This window comes from Mastigoproctus giganteus, chromosome 6, assembly GCF_048544385.1.
Source record: "Mastigoproctus giganteus isolate SK-2022 chromosome 6, ASM4854438v1, whole genome shotgun sequence".
Taxonomy (NCBI): domain Eukaryota; kingdom Metazoa; phylum Arthropoda; class Arachnida; order Uropygi; family Thelyphonidae; genus Mastigoproctus; species Mastigoproctus giganteus.
The window spans coordinates 73,493,380-73,514,734 of NC_143580.1; the positions used below are offsets into that span (position 1 = coordinate 73,493,380).

Consider the following 21,355-nt stretch of genomic DNA (forward strand, 5'->3'; position numbering starts at 1 on the left):
AATGCAGAATAATAGAGCAGATCTTCAAAAAACAAGAGACGGTCGTCTACTAGAGACGGTCGTATTCCAAGCCGCTAAGTGGATTTTTCTTATTTATTGATTTGAAATTATTGTTTTTCTAAAACTTTTGATTTAAATTTAGTAGTATAACATTATTTTGTGATTTTCTGATTAACTTGGTGTATTTATTCTTTACTCGGCCTTGTAATTGCATAAAAGTATCGGTAAAGGTTTCCACGTGTTTCAACTCCGCTAGTGTTCGTAATTTTCCCGCCATTGTGATACGATAGTTGTATGCCGTACTAGATAGCGTTAGTTGAACTTCGTTAGCAGTTAAATTGTACGTTTAAATAAATACGTATAACGACTTTGATTACAAACGTAATATAATTAATTATATTTAACATAATTAATAACATAACATAATTAATTATAATTAATTAATTAATTAATAGAATCATGACTCAGACCAGAGCAGCAAAGCAAAAGGCTCAAGCTAATGGAAGCGCTGTGGCTCAGAGCAGAACTGAGGGGGGCAGTTGTACTCTGACTCACAGCCTTATAAAATGCACTGTTTGCTTGATGTTTGCAGAGCAATCGGGTACGGGACATGATACTGCCAAGGGGGATGTCTTTGTGTGTGCGCGATGCAAGGAGTGTATCGATATCAGGCAACAACTCGGCGTTCTTGTGGGCCTATATGAGAGCTTGAAGGACAGGGTGGATGCCCTCGAAGAAACTAAATTGAGGGGCCCATCAAGCTCTCAGCTGCCCACATCAACGCCAGAGCTTGCACTTGGGCATCGCGTGACACAGAGACAACCCCCAAGGCAGAATGCGCTGGTCCCGAAGGAACTAGTAGTTGTTGGTGACTCTATTGTCAGGGAAACGGGGAACATGCTTTGTAAAAAAGATAGGTGGAACAGGACCAGGGTATGTCTGCCAGGGGCAAAGGTTGATGACGTTGTAGAGCGAATATCATCTTTTAAGGGCACAAAAGGTGATATAGTTGTACACGTTGGCACTAATAATATTAAGAGTAGGAGACCGGCAGAATTACTTAACAAGTACAGGTCACTGTTGAACAAAAGCCGAGAATTAGGGTTGAATTTGAAAGTGTCTGCAATTCTGCCCAGACACGATAGGAGGGAGTATATGATGAGAGCCTTGTCGATCAATTCGGCCCTGGAAAGATTGTGCAAGGCTCAAGGGGTAGAATTTTTTTCAGCCTGGACTGTACTTGTTAACAGGAGAGATTGCTTCTACAGGGATGGGATACACTTAAATAGAAAGGGTGCAAGAATATTTGCTGATGCTATCGAGGCAGTGTTAGGTGGGTCGGAAAACTGCTAGCTTGGGGGGAGACAAAGACCAATAGATTGACAGTAGCCACTGGCAGAGGTGAAAGAGATTCTTGCACTGCTTCTATTAGAATGAGCAGAAGCCTGAAAAACAAGATGCATGGTATTTCAGAGACTGCTGGGAGCCATTGCGGTACAAATAAACACATGGGTTGTGTTAGGGTAGCTAAGAATAGAAACAGGTGCAGGTATACTTGCGTGTACACCAATGCTAGGAGTTTAGTAAATAAATTTGATGAATTTGAGGTATTGCTCAAAACATCAAAGGCAGATATTGTTGGGATATCAGAGACGTGGTGTCACACAGATATAAGGGATGCAGAACTGCAATTTGGGGAGTACAACGTCTACAGAAAGGATAGACAGGATAGGAAGGGGGGAGGGGTTATGCTATTAGTTAAGAAACACATAAAAACCAAGGAAGTGAAGCCAGTCGACATCGCTGGACAGTGCAGTGTTGAGTCAGTTTGGTGTGACATAAGCATTGGGAGATCAAAATTGAGAGTAGGAGTGTGCTATAGGCCTAATGACTCTGATGAGTATAATAAGGAACTGTACAGGGAAATAGAGTGGGCCAGTAAATCAGAGAGTCTTATAATGGGAGATTTTAATTTCCCAGATATTGACTGGAATTTGGGGGCTGGTTACTCACACACTAGCAGGGCTTTTGTGGATTTATTGGATGATTGTTTTCTACATCAGCATGTTCAGGAGGCAACTAGAGGGAGTAATACTCTTGATTTGATTATCAGCAGTGATTCTTCATGCATTAAGAATCTGCAGATAAATGAACCACTAGGTGGCAGTAATCACAGTGTGCTGAAGTGGGATTTACTGAAAGAGGTAACTACCATTAGGGGTAAAGGGAAGGGTTATTGCTTCCGTAAAGGCGACTACTATGGACTGAGACAGTATTTAAATTCTATACAGTGGGACCAACTGATGATGTTACCAACAGCAAATTCAAAATGGGAAGCATTCAAAGAACATATCTTGGAAGCTACTAGGTTTTACATACCAACTAAGAAATATTGTTCAAGGTTTAGGCCAAAATGGATGTCAGATGAACTAATGAGGCATATGGCAGAGAAGAAAAATGCATGGGATGCTTACAAATTAACACATGACACAGAAGCCTATGATAGATACAAGTTGATATGCAACCAAGTTACAAAGGAGGTTAGGCAGGCGAAGGCAGATTACGAGAAATCCTTGGCAAGGGATGCAAAGAAAAACAGCAAAGAGTTCTTTACTTATGTAAACTCTAGAAGGAAGGGGATGAATCAGATTGGTCCACTTGATATTGATGGGTCAACTGTTGATGATCCTGCTCAGGTAGCTAACAAACTAAATGAATATTTTGCATCGACATTCACACATGAGGAGTTATTCAGCAAGGGGAATGCTAGAGGTGTATTCAACTCTAGCAGTAAGCTACAGAATCTTGAAATAACTGGGAGTAAAGTGGAGGAGAAACTGTTGAAGATAAACACAAGAAAGGCACCCGGGGTGGATGGGATCTATCCAGTTATATTAAAGGAAGCAGCAAAGGAAGTAAGCAAACCCTTAGCCATAATTATGAGAGCTTCCTTGGACTCAGGGGAGGTACCCATAGACTGGAAATGTGCAAATGTGACCCCAATTCACAAAGGAGGATCAAAGGCTGACACAAGTAACTATAGACCTGTGAGCTTAACTTCTGTTCCAGGAAAATTAATGGAGGCACTGGTTAAAGAAGCACTGCAGGATCATTTAGACAAGACTTCAGTTATAGCTCAGACACAGCATGGTTTTGTTAAGGGGAAGTCTTGCCTGACCAACTTGATTGGATACTATGATGCAGTCACAAAAGAACTGGATGCAGGGAATAACTTTGATATTATATACTTGGATCTTAGAAAGGCTTTTGATACTGTTGCACATGGAAGACTGATACACAAATTGGAGCAGTGTGACATTGGAGGCAAATTGCTGCTATGGATAAAGGGGTGGTTGAGTGGGAGAAGACAGAGAGTGGTAATCAATGGACACTGCTCATCGTGGACTAATGTTATTAGTGGAGTCCCTCAGGGCTCAGTGTTGGGTCCATTATTGTTTTCTGTATTTATAAATGATATTGATGATGGTATATCAAGCTTAATGTCCAAGTTTGCAGATGATACAAAGGTTGGCAGGGTTGTCAAGGACACTACTGACACTACACTGCTGCAACAGGATCTGGAAAGGTTGAGCAGATGGGCTGAGAGGTGGCAAATGAAGTTTAACATTGACAAATGTAAAGTACTACACATGGGAAACAGCAACCCCAGGGCAACGTATCAACTCTGTGGTACTACACTGACAGTGGTAGAGAATGAAAGGGACTTGGGGGTGATTGTGCAGGCAGATATGAAGTTCTCTGAGCAGTGCAGACGGGCTGCAAGAGTAGCTCATGGAGTATTGTCAATGATATACAGGAATTTTTCCAGCAGGGATAAGGAGGTGATTATTCCATTGTATAAGGCAATGGTCAGGCCACACCTAGAGTACTGTATACAGGTCTGGAGGCCTCATTTCAAGAAGGATGTAGAGCTGCTGGAACGAGTACAGAGAAGGGCAACAAGATTAGTGAATGGAACAAAGGGGTGCTCTTACGAGGAAAGGCTTAAGTTTTGCAAATTACAGTGTCTGGAGACTAGGCACCAGCGAGGTGATCTGATAGAGGTGTATAAAGCCTTGAATGGTTTAAGCATGCTCAATGCTGATGGGATTCTTCCTCTAGCTCAGAAAAATCACCTGAGAGGGCATAAATTCAAATTGAGGAAAGACAGATGTAGGATAGACGTGCGGAAATTTGCCTTTAGCCAGCGGGTGGTTGGTTGGTGGAACAGACTGCCATCCCTTGTGGTGGAGGTTGATAGCCTAAATAAGTTTAAGGCTCAGCTGGACAGGTATTTTGAACGAACAGAGGGGTGAAGTGGAAGTGGGTTTTTTTTTTTTTTTTTTTTTTTGGCTGATGCTGCATAAGCTTGCTTTCTTGCATCAAATGCCTCTACTAATGCTAATGCTAATGCTAACAACTTCAGTGGTTTGGACATGTGAACCGGATGAAACAACACAGGCTGCCTAACGTAGTACTGACAGGAAGAATATTAATTCTGTACTGACAGTTAGATGTTAATTCTGTTATTTACACTCAAAGGTATTCTTTGAAAATTGCTAAAATAATCTGTTAATCTTGATCCTGTTATTAAATAGTAATAGGCATTAGAGACAGTAATTAGGGATTTCCTAATCTCTTGCCAGCCTGCACACCAACCCTGATGTCCAGAGCATGGGAGCAAAGGTTACCCTAGGGTTCCACTACACAAGAATCCCGGATCTAGGATAAAACCTGGCACCAAGCAGCATGGTCTGATGATGGGTATCGGTAAGATACCCGAAACGTCATCTTATTAAACTATATTATAATTAATAATATAGTTTTATATTATAATAATGTAGTTTATTAGGCACACAGCCTAATAAACAATATTATTAATTTCACATGTGTGATATAAGAGTGATATGAATATAATAATAACCTTTATGTTAAAATATTTCATAAAATTTTAAGACTCGTCAGTGCTTATTTTAATATTCACGAGTACTTTTTTTTTTTATTTCCGTGACCCCATAAAAATCATATCAAAGTTGATGTCGAAAAAAAGAAAAGTTGATGCTGAGTGTTGCATTTTTAATGAGTGGTGGCCAAATTAATTACTTTTTTGCACTGCTCAATGATACTTGCACATGTCTTATTTGCAATGAATATAATTTGATAATAAATTTATTATCACTACACCACAAAACATGTCTCAAGTTACGATAAATTTCAAGGAGCTATGTGGCAGAAAAAACTCCAAGAAGTAACCCAAAATTTTCAAAGTCAACAACAGAGGATTAGAACTTTTACTCATCAAAATTTGTCTGCAGTTAGAGCTAGTTTTCGAGCCTCTCAAATCATTGCCGAAGAAGGAAGGGCCTTTACGGATGGAGAATTTGTAAAACAAATTTTTTTTTGGCAATTACAGAAGAAGTATATCCTGAGAAAGTAAAGAATTTTGCATCTGTAAGTTTATCTTCATCAACTGTAATGGGAAGAATTCAATATTTAGGAGCCAATGTTCAAAATCAACTTGTAGAAAAACTTTGTGAATTCAAACATTTTTCAATAGCAACTGATGAGAGTGAAGATAAAATGGCAATGCAATTTCATTGTATAATTCACCGGCAGTCTTTGTGTGGAAAATTTTTGGGTGTAGAGTCAGTCATATCAACAGTAAATTTTATTCGCAAGACTGGTCTGAATCATTGGCAATTCAAAAATTTTGTTGAATCTATTGAGGCTGAATATATATGGTGATTTGTTGTACTACGTGGAAGTACGATGATTGAGTTGCAGTAACGTGTTGAAGCAATTTTTTGAACTTTTATTTTTATGAATGAAAAATTGAAACCCGTTCTGGAACTGTCAGAACAATGAACTGTATTATAATGTCAAAGCATTTGAAACAAAACTGGAGTTATTTAAAAGTTAACTACTTCGGAATAATTTTTCACGTTTTCCATGTTGTGATAATTTATGTAAAAATATGCCTAGTTGTAATTTTTCCACTGAAAATTTTGTTCAAAATGTTAGTTTGTTACAGAAAAATTTTGTGGCTAGATTTTCTGATTTTAAAAATAATTCAAAGGTGTTTGAACTTTTTCAAAATCCGTTTGACGTATCCATCAATGATGTTGATGAAAATTTACAAATAGAGTTGGTAGACCTTCAATCTAATGATGCACTGAATAAAATATTTAAAAATGAAAATCTAATTCAATTTTATATAACATTATCTGAGTCAGATTATCAAAAAATTAAAAATTTTGCAAGAAAGGTTACATCAATTTTCAGAAGTACACATATGTATATATATGTGATGTGAGCAGACCTTTTCAAAAATGAAATATGTAAAATCAAAAGTACGATCACGTCTAACTGAACTCCATTTACATGACTTTTTAAGAATTGCAACTAGTGCTTTAAAGCCTGATGTTACGAAACTTAGTCGCACTCTACAACCACATTAATTGGATTAATTATAATTTTGTTGTATTACTGACTGTATTTTTGTGATTAGTACAATAAATAATAATTAAAATTAAAATTTGATATAAACAAACTGGTGTATTTTATATTACATATCCAACAATTTATTTTTGAATCTATAGGTATAGGTGGTAGGTATAAAAATTGTTTCCCTGCATAACTTTAATGTTATGCAGAGAAACATTCCAAAAATTCATATGTGGCCCCTTCTCTAAAAGTTTGGAGACCCCTGACTTAAGAGTTAAGGTAACAGTTAACTCAACCATGGTGAGATATTTCTGAAGAGGGCATCGGGCACTTCTATGACTCCATGCCATGACTCATAATGACTTGTAACACTGCCAGTGGGGAGTGAGATTATGTATTCTGATCTATAATGTTTTTTTTTTTTTTTACATTTAATACAGATCTTTTATTCTGATCACTTCTTGTCTTCACAACTCTATATACCAAAGCTCTGAAAAATTTACCTATACTTTTAGGCTGACCATTTTTTCTGATACTGAGTGTTTCATGTAAGTGATGAGAGCATCTTTGGATTCAGAAGTCCCCACAGACTAGAGATGTGCAAATGTATCTCCAATTCAGAAAGGGGATCAAAGGGTTACGTGAGCAATTACAGACCTGTTAGCTTAACTTTTGTTTCAGGGAAAATAATAGGGTCACTGGTTAAAGAAGTAATGCAGAACCATCTATACAGGCATGCAGTTATACTTCAGACACAAAATGGTTTTGTGAAGGAGAAATCTTGCCTGACCAATTTTATTGGATGTTATGAAGCAGTCACAAAGGAACTGGATGCAAAAAATTATTTTGATATCATATACTTGGATTTCAGGAAAGCTTTTGATACTGTTGCACATAAAAGACTGCTGTACAAATGAAGCAGTGTGGCATTAAGGGAAATGTTACTGCTATAGATAAAGGGATGGTGGGTGGGTGGATGGATGGATAAATAAAGGAAGGACACCTACACACTGGCACCTATATAATTGGACCTTTTGTGCTCATTGTGTGGAGTTTTATACAATTTTTTTTATTCTAAACCTTTCATCCCTCAACTTTTTGCAGGGTGAAAAATCCAACAATTGTAAGGACTGGGTGGGAGAGGAACACACCCCCCCTCCAAAAATTTCAAGGATAAGATGTGGAATATATTTTTAAGTCATAATTAGTAAAAACCAGTTTCCAAAATCTGACTGGCTATGATAGGCTATAAATGTACTTCAACTGGAGGTGCAACTACTGCAGGGATTAATTTGATTAAGGCAGTATATGTCTTTTCTTTCTAAAAAGTTAGGCTTTAAACTGCACAATATGGATCATATAAAATTACAATGCAATACTAAGAGTGAGGTTTATAACAAGCAAGTACACCACATTCATATTATATTATAATCATAAATATCTAATTATTAATTACCTGCTTTTCAAACAGCCTAATGATGTTAATATCCAGTGAGGTGAAATAATGCTTGCAATACACGAAATTGTTATGTTTGTTTTGTCTTGAAGTAATCCGACAGAGGGCCACTGTCTATCATGAATTATCTTACCATCTGCTAGCAGAGCTTCCTGTGATGTGTTTTCAGTTGTGAAACTCCAACTGCTGCATCCTTATATAAAAAATAAATAAAAGAAACAATTATAAAAAACAATAATATACACAAAAAAGCAGAAGTATATTAAAAAAATGAATTAATATTCTTCAAAATTAGGAAAGAAAACCTCACTTGCTCCAGGTGTAGTTTCCCTTTCTAAGTTTACAAATAATTCAATGACTTACAAATTTATATCCTGAAATAAGAGCTACAATTTTCAATTGAGAAATTGAAAATTAGTCTCTGATATCAAAAACACACAAGATATCTGTAATTATGGTTTGTCCACTCGAAAGAATCAGTTAGCATAACTAATAGCTGGAAAACATTTGGATGCTATGCATGAAAGCTTGAGATGGAAGAGAATTATGCAAGATGAAAAAAAAAAAAAAAAAAAAAAATCTATGTAGTCTTCCTGAACTGTAACATGCTTAAAAATTAAAGTAGTAAATAATAACACACAAGTAGAAGTTATCTCAGGCAAGACATTTGTAATATGTTGGGTAATGCTAGCTCCAGTTTTTGCAGGGTTCAGGCCAATAATGAATGCCAACATACACAATCATTCTTATATTACATGCAGATCACTTTATTTATGGGGTTTTTTTGCATAAATTAATAAATTATATAGGGGTGATGGAAGAAATTGGCAATTATAAAAAAAAAAACAAAAACTCCCTGAAATGCTTTTTTCAAAAGAAATTATAAACATAGCTACTTAAAGTACAGAAAAGAGAATCTTAGACACTCCTCCAATCTTAAGTGTATATTATCTATTTTTCTCATTACTTCTTCTGGAATTCTGATTTTAAGCTTGGCAATAGTGTGCTGTGAAATCAATGTAGACCTTGCTTTTCAAACAGCCCTAAAAAAAAAGCAAGATTGCCTAGTTAGATGGCAATGTATACCATAAAATCAGGCAATCTTGCTTGCCAACAAATGTTCCCATTTCTGGACATGAGAAGATTAGGTACAGCTGTCTTACAGTATTCACTGGCATTGTAACAGTATGACAAGTGAGAAGGCTTGTTGAAACATTCATCATTAACCAAATCAGAAACCACATCATTTCTTGCATCAGAAATGGTTCAACTGTTGACAATCCTGCTTAATCACATGAGCACAGTAGGCAGATGTCATGGTCATCACATTGTCATTACTTTCCTCAACAAAGTAAGGGCTGATAATGGGAAAGATGATACTGCATGCTATATAGTTATAGCTGTCAACTTTTGACATTCATAAAGCTGAGGTTAGGTAACTGTAAGCAGAAGGAAAACAGATTTTTTTTGGAAAAACAGGAGCTTTTTCACAAAACACACCTTTTCAAAAAATCAGGAGTTGAAGGGCAATCTAATACACGCAGAAGATAAAATGATACTGTACTATGAATGAAAGAACACCGTTTCTTACTAAGTATAAAAAAATAAATAAATAAATAAGTTTTTCAGCATGAGGTTTTATAAAGTTCATGGCATACCAGAAATTAAATTTCATTGACAAGACATTTTTTATTTTATATATTTTTAATTTTAAAATAGCCATGGGATTGTTTACCAGTACATTTTCACTTTTTTTTTCCCACCTGGCTGAATATTCTCTGTGCTCAGCATTGTTGTCAGGAATTGTTAAAATGCAAAGCAAGACTTGGGATATTTTGTTATAATTCAAAATTTCCTTGTACATTTGTCAGTTTCCCCATCACGGACTACTGTAAATCAATTCTTTCTTCTTTCATAATATATTTGACAGCTTCTTCCCCCATTGAAATTTACAGAACTGATACTGCAAAATATCTATTACATAACTGCCATGTCCATAGCTGTGCAATGCATATTGTATCAATTAACAATTATAGCACTAATACTATCCTGTGAAACCTATGCATGAGCAGTACAGCATAGTCACATTTAGAACTTGCCAATCTGTCATGTCTTAAACTCTGTACAATAACTGTGATAACCCAAGTATAGGATTATCGTAGTTAACCACAGATTTGTTTATCAGTGCAGTATGCTTTTTAAAAATTAGTTTACCTAACATTTACCTGCCTGTGGATTTCTACTTCGATATTCTGCTAGAAATCAGATTTTCATTGCTTCAAGAAAGATACTGTTGCAGACTTTGTACTCTTCAGAAATGCTGTGTCAATGTTTTGTTCTGATGATGGCCCTGCTGTCTAGACATGGCTGTGAGGAGCATTTCCAAAGTTTCAGCAGAAAGAAAAGATCTCAACTCAGTTTCTCCAACCTGGCTGAATATTCTCTCACAATCAGCACTACTATAAGGAAATGTTAAAATGCCAAGCATGATTTTGGCTATTCCTCCCTTGGAGGGGCCCATCAAGCTCTCAGCTGCCCACATTAGCATTAGCAGAGGCATATGATGCAAGAAAACAAGCTTATGCAGCATCAGCCAAAACAAAAAAAAAAAAAAAACCTCCATTTCACCCCTCCGTTCGTTTGAAATAACTGTCCAGCTGAGCCTTAAATTTATTTAGGCTATCAACTTCCACAACAAGGGATGGAAGTCTGTTCCACCAACCAACTACCTACTGAATATACGCAAATTTCCACACATCTATCCTACATCTGCCTTTCTTCAATTTGAATTTATGCCCTCTCAGGTGATGATTATTCTGAGCAAGAGGCAGAATCCCATCAGCATTGAGCATGCTCAAACCATTCAAGGCTTTATACACCTCTATCAGATCACATCGCCGGTGCCTAGCCTCCAGACACTGTAATTTGCAAAACTTAAGCCTTTCTTCATAAGAGCAACCCTTTGTTCCATTCACTAATCTTGTTGCCCTTCTCTGTACTCATTCCAGCGGCTCTACATCCTTCTTGAAATGAGGCCTCCAGACCTGTATACAGTACTCAAGGTGTGGCCTGACCATTGCCTTATACAAGGGAATAATCACCCCTTTTCTCTGCTAGAAACATTCCTGTATATCACTGATAAGACACCATGAGCTACTCTTGCAGCCCATCTGCACTGCTCAGAGAACTTCATATCTACCTGCACAATTATCCCAAGGTCCTTTTCATTCTCTACCACTGTTAGTGTAGTACCACAGAGTTGATACGTTGCTCTGGGGTTGCTGTTTCCCATATGTAGTACTTTACATTTGTCAATGTTAAACTTCATTTGCCACCTCTCAACCCATCTGCGCAACCTTTCCAGATCCTGTTGCAGCAGCATAGCATCAGTAGTGTCCTTAACAACCCTGCCAACCTTTGTACTGTCTGTAAACTTGGACATTAAGCTTGATATACCATCATCAATATTATTTATAAATACAGAAAACAATAATGAACCCAAAACTGAACCCAGAGGGACTCCACTAATAACATTAGTCCACGATGAGCAGTGTCCATTGATTACCACTCTCTGTCATCTCCCCCTCAACCACCCCTTTATCCATAGCAGCAATTTGCCTAAAATGCCACACTGCTCCAATTTGTGCAGCAGTCTTCCATGTGCTACAGTATCAAAAGCTTTTCTAAGATTCAAGTATATAATATCAAAGTTATTCCCTGCATCCAGTTCTTTTGTGACTGCATCATAGTATCCAATCAAATTGGTTAGGCAAGACTTCCCCTTAACAAAACCATGCTGTGTCCGAGCTTTAATTGAAGTCTTGTCTAGATGATCCTGCAGTGGTTCTTTAGCCAGTGCCTCCATTAATTTTCCTGGAACAGAAGTTAAACTCACAGGTCTATAATTACTTGTGTCAGCCTTTGATCCTCCTTTGTGAATTGGGGTCACATTTGCACATCTCCAGTCTATGGGTGCCTCCCCTGAGTCCAAGGAAGCTCTCATAATTATGGCTAAGGGTTTGCTTACTTCCTTTGCTGCCTCCTTTAATATAACTGGATAGATCCCATCCACCCCAGGTGTCTTTTTTATGTCTATCTTCAACAATTTTTCCTCCACTTTACTCTGAGTTATTACAACATTATCTAGTTTACTGCCAGAGTTGAATACACCTCTGGCATTCCCCTCGCTGAATAACTCCTCATGTGTGAAAGTCGATGCAAAATATTCATTTAGTTTGTTAGCTACCTGAGCAGGATCATCAACAGTTGAACCATCGATATCAAGTGGACCAATATGATTCATCCCCTTCCTTCTAGAGTTTACATAAGTAAAGAGCTCTTTGCTGTTTTTCTTTGCATCCCTTGCCAAAGATTTCTCGTAATCTGCCTTCGCCTGCCTAACCTCATTTGTAACTTGGTTACAGACCAGCTTATATCTATCACAGGCTTCTGTGTCACGTGTTAAGTTATATGCATCCCATGCATTTTTCTTCTCTGCCATATGTCTCTTTAGTTCATCTGACATCCATTTACGCCTAAACATTGAACAATATTTCTTAGTTGGTATGTAAAGCCTAGTAGCTTCCAAGATATGTTCATTGAATGCTTCCCATTTTGAATTTGCTGTTGGTAACATCATCAGTTGGTCCCACTGTATAGAATTTAAATACTGTCTCAGACCATCGTAGTCACCTTTACAAAAGCAATAACCCTTCCCTTTACCCCTAATGGTAGTTACTTCTTTGAGTAAATCCCACTTCAACACACTGTGATTACTGCCACCTAGTGGTTCCTCTATCTGCAGGTTCTTAATGCATGAAGAATCACTACTGATAATCAAATCAAGAGTGTTACTCCCTCTAGTTGCCTTCTCAACATGCTGATGTAGAAAACAATCATCTAATAAATCCACAAAACCCTTGCTAGTGTGTGAGTGACCAACCCACAAATTCCAGTCAATATCTGGGAAATTAAAATACCCCATTATAAGACTCTGATTTAGTGGCCCATTCTATTTCCCTGTACAGTTCCTTATTATACTCATCAGAGTCATTAGGCCTATAGCACACTCCTACTCTCAATTTTGATCTCCCAAACTGATGACACTGCACTGTCCAGCGATGTCGACTGGCTTCACTTCGTTGGATTTTATGTGTTTCTTAACTAATAGCATAACCCCTCCTCCCTTCCTATCCTGTCTATGCTTTCCGTAGACGTTGAACTCCCCAAATTCCAGTTCTGCATTCCTTAAATCTGTGTGACACCACGTCTCTGATATCCCAACAATATCCGCCTTTGATGCTTTGAGCAATACCTCAAATTCATCAAATTTATTTACCAAACTCCTAGCATTGGTGTACATGCAAGTATACATGCACCTGTTCTTTTTCTTAGCTACCCTAACACAACCCATGTGTTTACTTGTACTGCAATGACTCCAGCAGTCTCTGAAATATCCTGCATCTTGTTTTCCAGGCTTCTGCTCATTCCAATAGAAGTAGTGCAAGAATCACTTTCACCTCTGCCAGTGGCTACTGTTAATCTATTAGTCCTTGTATCCCCCCCAAGCTAGCAGTTTTCTGACCCACCTAACACTGCCTCGATAGCATCAGCAAATATTCTTGCACCCTTTCTATTTAAGTGTATTCCATCCCTGTAGAAGCAGTCCCTTCTGTTAACAAGTACAGACCAGGTTGAAAAAAATTCTACCCCCTGAGCCTTGCACAATCTTTCCAGGGCCGAATTGATCGACAAAGCTCTCATCATATACTCCCTCCTATCGTGTCTAGGCAGAATTGCAGACAATTTCAAATTCAACCCTAATTCACGGCTTTTTTTCAACAGTTAACGCCACTATTGCACTTGATCATCAAGCAACACAGCGGCAATCCCCAAGGCAGAATGTGCTGGTTCCACAGGAGCTAGTTGCTGTCAGTGACTCTGTCAGGGAAATGGGATATAAAGGGTGATTCACTACCAGTGCGACAAACTTGCAGGAGGTGTAGGGGGCACAAAGACAAATCGGAATCACATAGCATTGCAGGGTCCGAAATGCCTTCATCATGCGGTAGAGGACGTATAACGGGAGGTCGCGTGAACAGCGAATCCGCTGGAAGTCAGCATTTGCGAACCGGTTCCCGAGGCAGTAGGATGGACGAGTATTCAAATGTTGAACTGGCCGACATGCACCTTGCGTATGGAGCTGCGGACTGTAATGGGCGCACCGCTCTGGACTTGTACCAGGAACGTTTCCCGCACAGGCGTGCTCCTCATCATACGATTTTCGCCCGTGTGCACAGAAGGTTACATGAGACTGGTTGTTTCACGAGAGGTACCATGAATCGAGAGCGAACGACAAGGATGCCAGACAATGAGGAGAATGTCCTATGTCTTGCAGAAGGCAATCCGAGTACGAATACTCGAGCGATAGGCCAACGATTGGGTGTTTCCCAATCCACTGTATGGAGGCTACTGTCAACAAACCAAATGAGTTCATACCATCTGCAAAGCATCCAATCATTGGAGCCTGCGGATTATCCACTCCGGAGGACTTTTACTACTTGGTTTCTTCAACAGAAACGGTTCGCAAATGCTGACTTCCAGCGGGATTGCTGTTTACGCGACCTCCTGTTCAACGTCCTCTACCGCATGATGAAGTCATTTTGGACCCTGCAATGCTATGTGATTCCGATTCGTCTTTGTGCCCCCTACACCTCCTGCAAGTTTGTCGCACTGGTAGTGAATCACCCCATATATTATGCAAAAAAGGATAGGTGGAAGAGGACCAGGGTATGTCTGCCAGGGGCAAAAAAAGTTGATGATATTGTAGAGTAGATATCTTTTAAGGGCACAAAAGGTGATATTGTTATACACATTCGCACTAATGACATTAATAGGAGATCTGCAGACTTACTTAACAAGTACAGGTCAATGTTGAAAAAAAAGTCATGAATTAGGGTTAAATTTGAAAGTGTCTGCGATTCTGCCCAGAGAAGATAGGAGGGAGTATACGACGAGAGCCTTGTCAATCAATTTGGCCCAGGAGAGATTGTGCAAGGCTCATGGGGTAGAATTTTTCTCAGAATGCTCTGTGCTTGTTAACAGGAAAGACTGCTTCTACAGGGATGGGATACACTTAATTAGAAAAGGTGCAAGAATATTTGCTGATACTATTGAAGAAGTGTTGTTATTTGGTTTTTAGGAGCATTAGCAACTAAGGCCATATTGCTCCGGGGATATGCAGTGGTCATTCCCTGACCTTTCTGCATCCTCCGTATTTGGTGGCTTACAGGCTTGAACCCCGGTCTAATCAAGAAGCATATGCTACACACTGCTGCTCTTGCCCACCTGGCTACAGAGGTGCCTTGAAGAAGTGTTAGGTGGGTTGGAAAACTGCTAGCTTGGGGCGATACACAGACATAGATTAACAGTAGCTGCAGGCTGAAGTGAAAGTGATTCTTGCACTGCTTCTATTGGAATGAGCAGCAGCCTAGAAAGAAAGGTGCTGGGGGATTTCAAGAACTGCTGGTGGTCATCATGGAACAAGTTAATATATGGGCTGTGTTAGGATAACTAAGGGTAAGAAGAAGTCCATGTATACTTGCATGTATACCAATTCTGGGTGTATAATGAATAAATTTGGTGAATTGGAAGTACTGGTCAAGACAACAAAGGTGGATATTGTTTGGATAACAGACATGGTGTTACACAGATATAAGGAATGCAGAATTTGAATTTGGGAGTACAATGTGTAAAGACAGGATAAGAAGGGAGGAGTGGTTATGCTGTTAGTTATGAAACACATAAAATCCAAGGCAGTGCATCCAGTTCACATGGGTGGCCAGTGCAATGTTGAGTCAGTTTGGTGTTACATAAGCACTGGGAAAACAAAAATGAGAGTAGGACTGTGTTATAGGATGAATGACTGTGATGAGTACAATGAATAACTGTACAGAGAAATAGAGTAGGCCAATAAATCAGAAGGTCTTATAATGGGGGTATTTAACTTTCCAGATATATTGATTGGAACTTGTGGGTTAATAACTCAAACGCTAGCAAGACTTTTGTGGATTTACTGGATGAATGTTTTCTACAGTACCATGTTCGAGAGGCAACCAAAGGGAGTAATACTTTTGACCTGATTATCAGCAATGATTATTCATGCATTAAGAATCTGCAGATAAAGGAACCACTACATGGCAATGATCACAGTATACTGATGTGGAATTTACTTAAAGATGTAACTACCATCAGGGGTAAAGGGGAGAGTTTTTGCTTTTGGAAAGCTGACTATGGTGGTCCTACACAGTTTTTAAATTCTATACAGTAGGACCAACTGATGATGATGATGTTACCAACAGCAAATTGTAAATGGGAAGCATTCAAGGAATTAATCTTGGAAATTACTAGGCTTCTCATACCAATGAAGAAATACTGTGAAAGGGTTAGGCCCAAATCGATGTCAAATGAACTAATGACACTTGTGGCAGAGAATCAAAATGAATGGGATGCATATAATTATCAGGTGACAGAGAAGACTATGTTAGATTTATGTTAGTCTGAAATTAAGTCACAGATGAGGTTAGGCAAGCGAAGGCAGATTACGAGAAATCTTTGGCAAAGGATGCAAAGGAAAAAAATGGCAAAGACTTTTTTACTTATGTAAATTCTAGAAGGAAGGGGATGAATCAGATCATTCCAGTTGATTATTGATGGTTCAACTGTTGGCGATCCTGCTCAAGTAGCTGACAAACTGAATGAGTATTTTGCATCTACATTTAGACATTATGAATTCTGTAGGGAAATGGAGAAGAGATGTTTATTGAACTCTAACAGAAAGCTAAATGATTTTGTAATAACTAAGAGCAAAATGGAGGAGAAATTGTTGAAACTGAAGATAAGGAATGCACCTGTGCTAGATGGGATCTATCCAATTATATTAAAGGAGGCAGCAAAGGAAGTAAGCAAACCCTCAGCCATAATTATGAGATCATACTTGGATTCAGGGGTGTCCCCATGGATTGGAGGGGATACATTATGAATTGGGCATAACCCTTTGAGCCCCCCTTCTTTCTTATTTCCCCCATTTTGCTGATGCTGTATAAGCTTGTTCCTTGCATCACTTTCCAGCACTAATAACTTTATAATAAGAGTTTTCAGGAAGTTTTGTATGAATCATGGGTACACTTATCCATGTTTAGAGAGTTCAACAAGTTGACTCTATTTGCATGGAGAGCTTCCTCATGCTGTTAATGTTGTTCAGGTTGTATTGTAGGAGGCACATACAGAACATGCCATCAAGGGTGGGATGGTCAGTCCTTTCTGTATAGATCTGAGCTAAAGAGAGTATATTCACAGCCAATAGTTAATGTCCTCTTAGTGTTTCATTTAGGTTGGTGCAGAGACCTGATATGTAGATAGAGGATTACCCTCCACCCTGATTATCCAGCGTAGCAGCTAGTGCTCCAGTTTGGATATTCTGCTAGAAATCAGGATATCTGGTTATCAATATCACCAAGAAATTTCTTTGGATATAATTTGGGCACCAATGATCAGGTGAGATGACTGAGGCATATAAAGGGATTGAAAGGAAACACTGATGTACATAGGAAATGGTCTTGGTATTTGCAGCCCCCTCTAGTTTCTGTTCAAAACACCCACACAGCAAGTAAGCCTTCATCCTTGAGAGGTCAAAATACTTTGAAAAGTGAGATTCTTGTCCTTTGTCAGGTAAAGATCTTTATGGAAATTAATGGTTTTTTTAATTGGTACTCCCTGAACAAAGGTTGTGATGTCATTCTTCATTTTCTTATTGAAAAATCTGATAGAGCCATCTTTTCTAGACTTAGTATTAGCAATGGCCACATGGTGCAAGGTAGCCTATGGCTTATGCTGCACTAGCCAAATAAAAAAAAAAAAAAATAAAGTAATAATAAGAAAATTAAAAAAAAAAATAATAATTAATAACCATAGGTGGAGGTCAACTATCCAGCTGACCTCTGAATTTCCCCAAACTGTTAGCCTCCCATAAGTTACCACCCATATAGGTAACTTATTCTAGTAATTTATAACTCGCTGGCTAAAATAAAATTTCCTGCAATCCACTCTAAACATCTCCCCACGTAACCTGAATTTATGGCCCCTAGTTCTAGAATCATTTATAACCATGAAAATTTCATCCTTGTTCATTTTAATTATGTTTCTCAGAGCCTTAAATACCTCAATCAAGTCTCCTCTAAGATGCCTAGTTTCTAAGCTCTGCAACCAACATATTCGAAGTCTTTCCTCATATGGACACCCTTTTGCCGATCTCACCAGGAAAGTTACCCATCTTTGGACCTTTCAAGAAGCTCAATGTCTTTCTTTAGGGTGCTCCACACTTGAATACAGTATTCCAAGTGTGGTCTAACAATAGCCTTATATAATGGGATTATGATGTCCTTATCTCTACTAGCAAATGTTCGATAAATCATAGATAGGACACCATGGGCCTTCCTTGCAACCTGTCTACAATGCTCGGAGAACTGTGTGTCTGATCATATCATAACACTCAAATCTCTCTTGTCCACTACTGGCTTTCATTTGACTCCACAAGTGTATAAGTTATTTTGGGATTACTGTTCCTGAAATGTAATACCTTACATTTTGCTGGATTTAAACATAGCTGCCACTTATTACTAAACTAATAGATTTGTGTGCCTAAGTTTTAGTTAATGGTTATGGCATTACATAGTTCTTTAGATATGATAAAATATTTCAAATCATTAGAATAAAACAGGTTAGGGAGGTGCCAGTGTTGGATGCTCAATGTGGTTCAAGGCCTGTCACAAAAAAGAGTAGGTGATAAGAGTACACCTTGTGGGATGTTCCTGAGAACTATATAGTGTAGCTACATTGATAACTAATTTTTAGTAGTCTGGGTGTCAGAATGGGATTAAGAATGTTTAGCAAAGCTCCATCTATCCTGAAGTAATTTTTTAGGATGTGGATCAATAAAAGTATTGACATACTATCATATGATGGTTTAAAATTGAGGAATATGATACACGGTTGTGGCTTGTCATTGAGGGCACTCTGAATTCTGAATAATGTCTCTGAAAGGTTGGTTGATGTTAATTTTTTGAAAATTGCAGTACATAGGTGAGGTAGTCTGTGCTTAAAGCAATCAGATAAGGCTGGTTTGAATGGGATGCATATAAAATCCTGAGAACTATATAGTGTAGCTACATTGATAACTAATTTTTAGTAGTCTGGGTGTCAGAATGGGATTAAGAATGTTTAGCAAAGCTCCATCTGAAGTGGAGGTAGTCTGTGCTTAAAGCAATCAGACAAGGCTGGTTTGATTGTTCCTCTAAAATTTTGAGGAGGCTGAAAATTGTGGTGATTGGTCTATAATCAGTTTGTTTTCTTGGGTTTTACTTTTGTAATGGGTCCTACAAGATACTGATTTGACGAATTTTGGATTTTGCCACAACTGCCAGTTAGGGTACGAGGTTTATTACCATGTTGACCAAGATTTTTGCAGCTCCAGTGAACGGCAAGTTTTCATTTATATTTAGTCGTTTTATTGACTTAATTGTTATACTAAATTATTTTATATAAGTAGTTTTATAGTTCTAGCCCAGTTCCACGGTTTATTTTTTAATTTAGATAGTGATTTTGAAAGTTAATACTTAGTGTCCATAGATTTTATGTTTGTAACTTGCTGCCACTGTTATATGATACAGAATAGCTTAAGGTTTAATGTAAAACTAGATAGCAAAAAACGTAGCACTGTATTAGAAATCTGTTAGATTGGTATAGTAAGATCAATTAATCAGTAAAATTTATTAATCTTATTAAAGTTCATTGTTAATTAAATTATACCTAATGGAATCGTGACCTAGACTAGAGCAGCAAAGCAGTGTTCACAGAATAGCCAGAGTGCTGTGGCTCGCGGGAAAACTGAAGGGAGCAATTCTTCAATGCATCACAGTCTAAAACAATGTGCAAAATGTGAAATGTTTGTGCAGACCTGTCTAGAACAGGACATGATCTAGCGAAGGAGGATGTCTTTGTGTGTGTGCTAAGTGCAGAGATTGTGAAGAAATTAGGTGCCAACTCAGCGTTCTGATGGGTGTCTATGAGAGTTTCAGGTGTAGGGTAAATGAAGGCCCTTGAAGAACTTAATATAAGGGGCCGATCAAGCCCTCAGCTACCCAACTCAATGCCAGGGCTCACTCCCGTGCATCAAGCAACACAGCAGCAATCTCCAAAGCAGAATGTGCTGGTCCCACAGGAACTAGTTATTGTTGATGATTCTATTGTCAGGGCGATGGGGAATATATTATGCAAAAAAGGATAGTAGTAGTGGCATGTGAGGCAAGAAAGCAAGTGTATGAGCTTATGCAGCATCAACCAAAAAAAAAAATCACACCATTCCCTCCAAATGCCTGTCCAGTTCCTCTTTAAATTTATTCAACCTATCAACTTCCACAATGACAGATGGAAGTTTGTTCCAGCAATTAACCACTCGCTGGCTAAAGGCAAATTTACGCACATCTATTCTACATCTGTCTTTTCTTAATTTGAATTTATGCCCCCTTAGGTTCGTAATCTGAACAAATGGAAGGATCCCATCAGAATTCAGCGTGCTCAACCCATTCAAGGCCTAATACACCTCAATCAGATCACCACGCAGGTGCCTAGTCTCCAGCCACTGCAATAGGTGGAACAGGACCAGGGTATGTCTGCCAGGGGCGAAAGTTGATGATGTTGTAGGGCAGATATTATCTTTTAAGGGCATAAAAGGTGATATTGTTATACACATTGGCACTAATGACCTTAAGAGTAAGAGATCTGCGGATTTACTTAATAAGTACAGGTCAATGCTGGAAAAAAGTCACGAGTTAGGATTAAATTTGAAAGTGTCTTTGAAACCGGCGGAATTACTTAACAAGTACAGGTCAATGTTGAAAAAAAAAAGCTATGAGTTAGAGCTGAATTTGAAGGTGTCTGCAATTCTGCCCACACACACAAAAGGAGGGAGTATATGATGAGAGTCTTGTCAATCAATTCGGCCCTGGAGAGACTGTGCAAGGCTCAAGGGGTAGAATTTTTTTCAGAGTGGTCTGTGCTTGCTAACAGAACAGACTGCTTCTACAGGGATGGGAATCACTTAAATAGAAAGGGTATCTGCTGATGCTATCGGGGGAGTGTTAGATGGGACAGAAAACTGCTAGAGGGATTAACAGACTAAAAGATTAACGGTAGCCACAGGCAGAGGTAAAAGTGATTCTTGCACTGCTTCTATTGTAATGAGCACCAGCTTAGAGAGCAAGCTGCTGGGGAACTTCATGAACTGGATATCAGAGTCATCATGGAACAAGAAATACATGGGCTATGTTAGGGTAACTAAGTGTAAGAACAAGTGCATGTATACTTGCATGTACACTAATGCTAGAAGTATAGTAAATA

General features: G+C 38.4%; 1 protein-coding gene across 1 annotated transcript in view; it reads right to left on the reverse strand.

The window, feature by feature from the left end:
- The window catches only part of LOC150084410 (transmembrane protease serine 5-like), a 289,626-nt gene that overhangs the window by 58,239 nt on the left and 210,032 nt on the right, over window positions 1–21,355 (reverse strand). Inside the window, exon 9 of the mRNA XM_090375211.1 lies at window positions 7,901–8,093. Within this exon, the coding sequence (XP_090231337.1) occupies window positions 7,901–8,093 (193 nt within the window). The remainder of the gene's footprint in view (window positions 1–7,900; window positions 8,094–21,355) is intronic.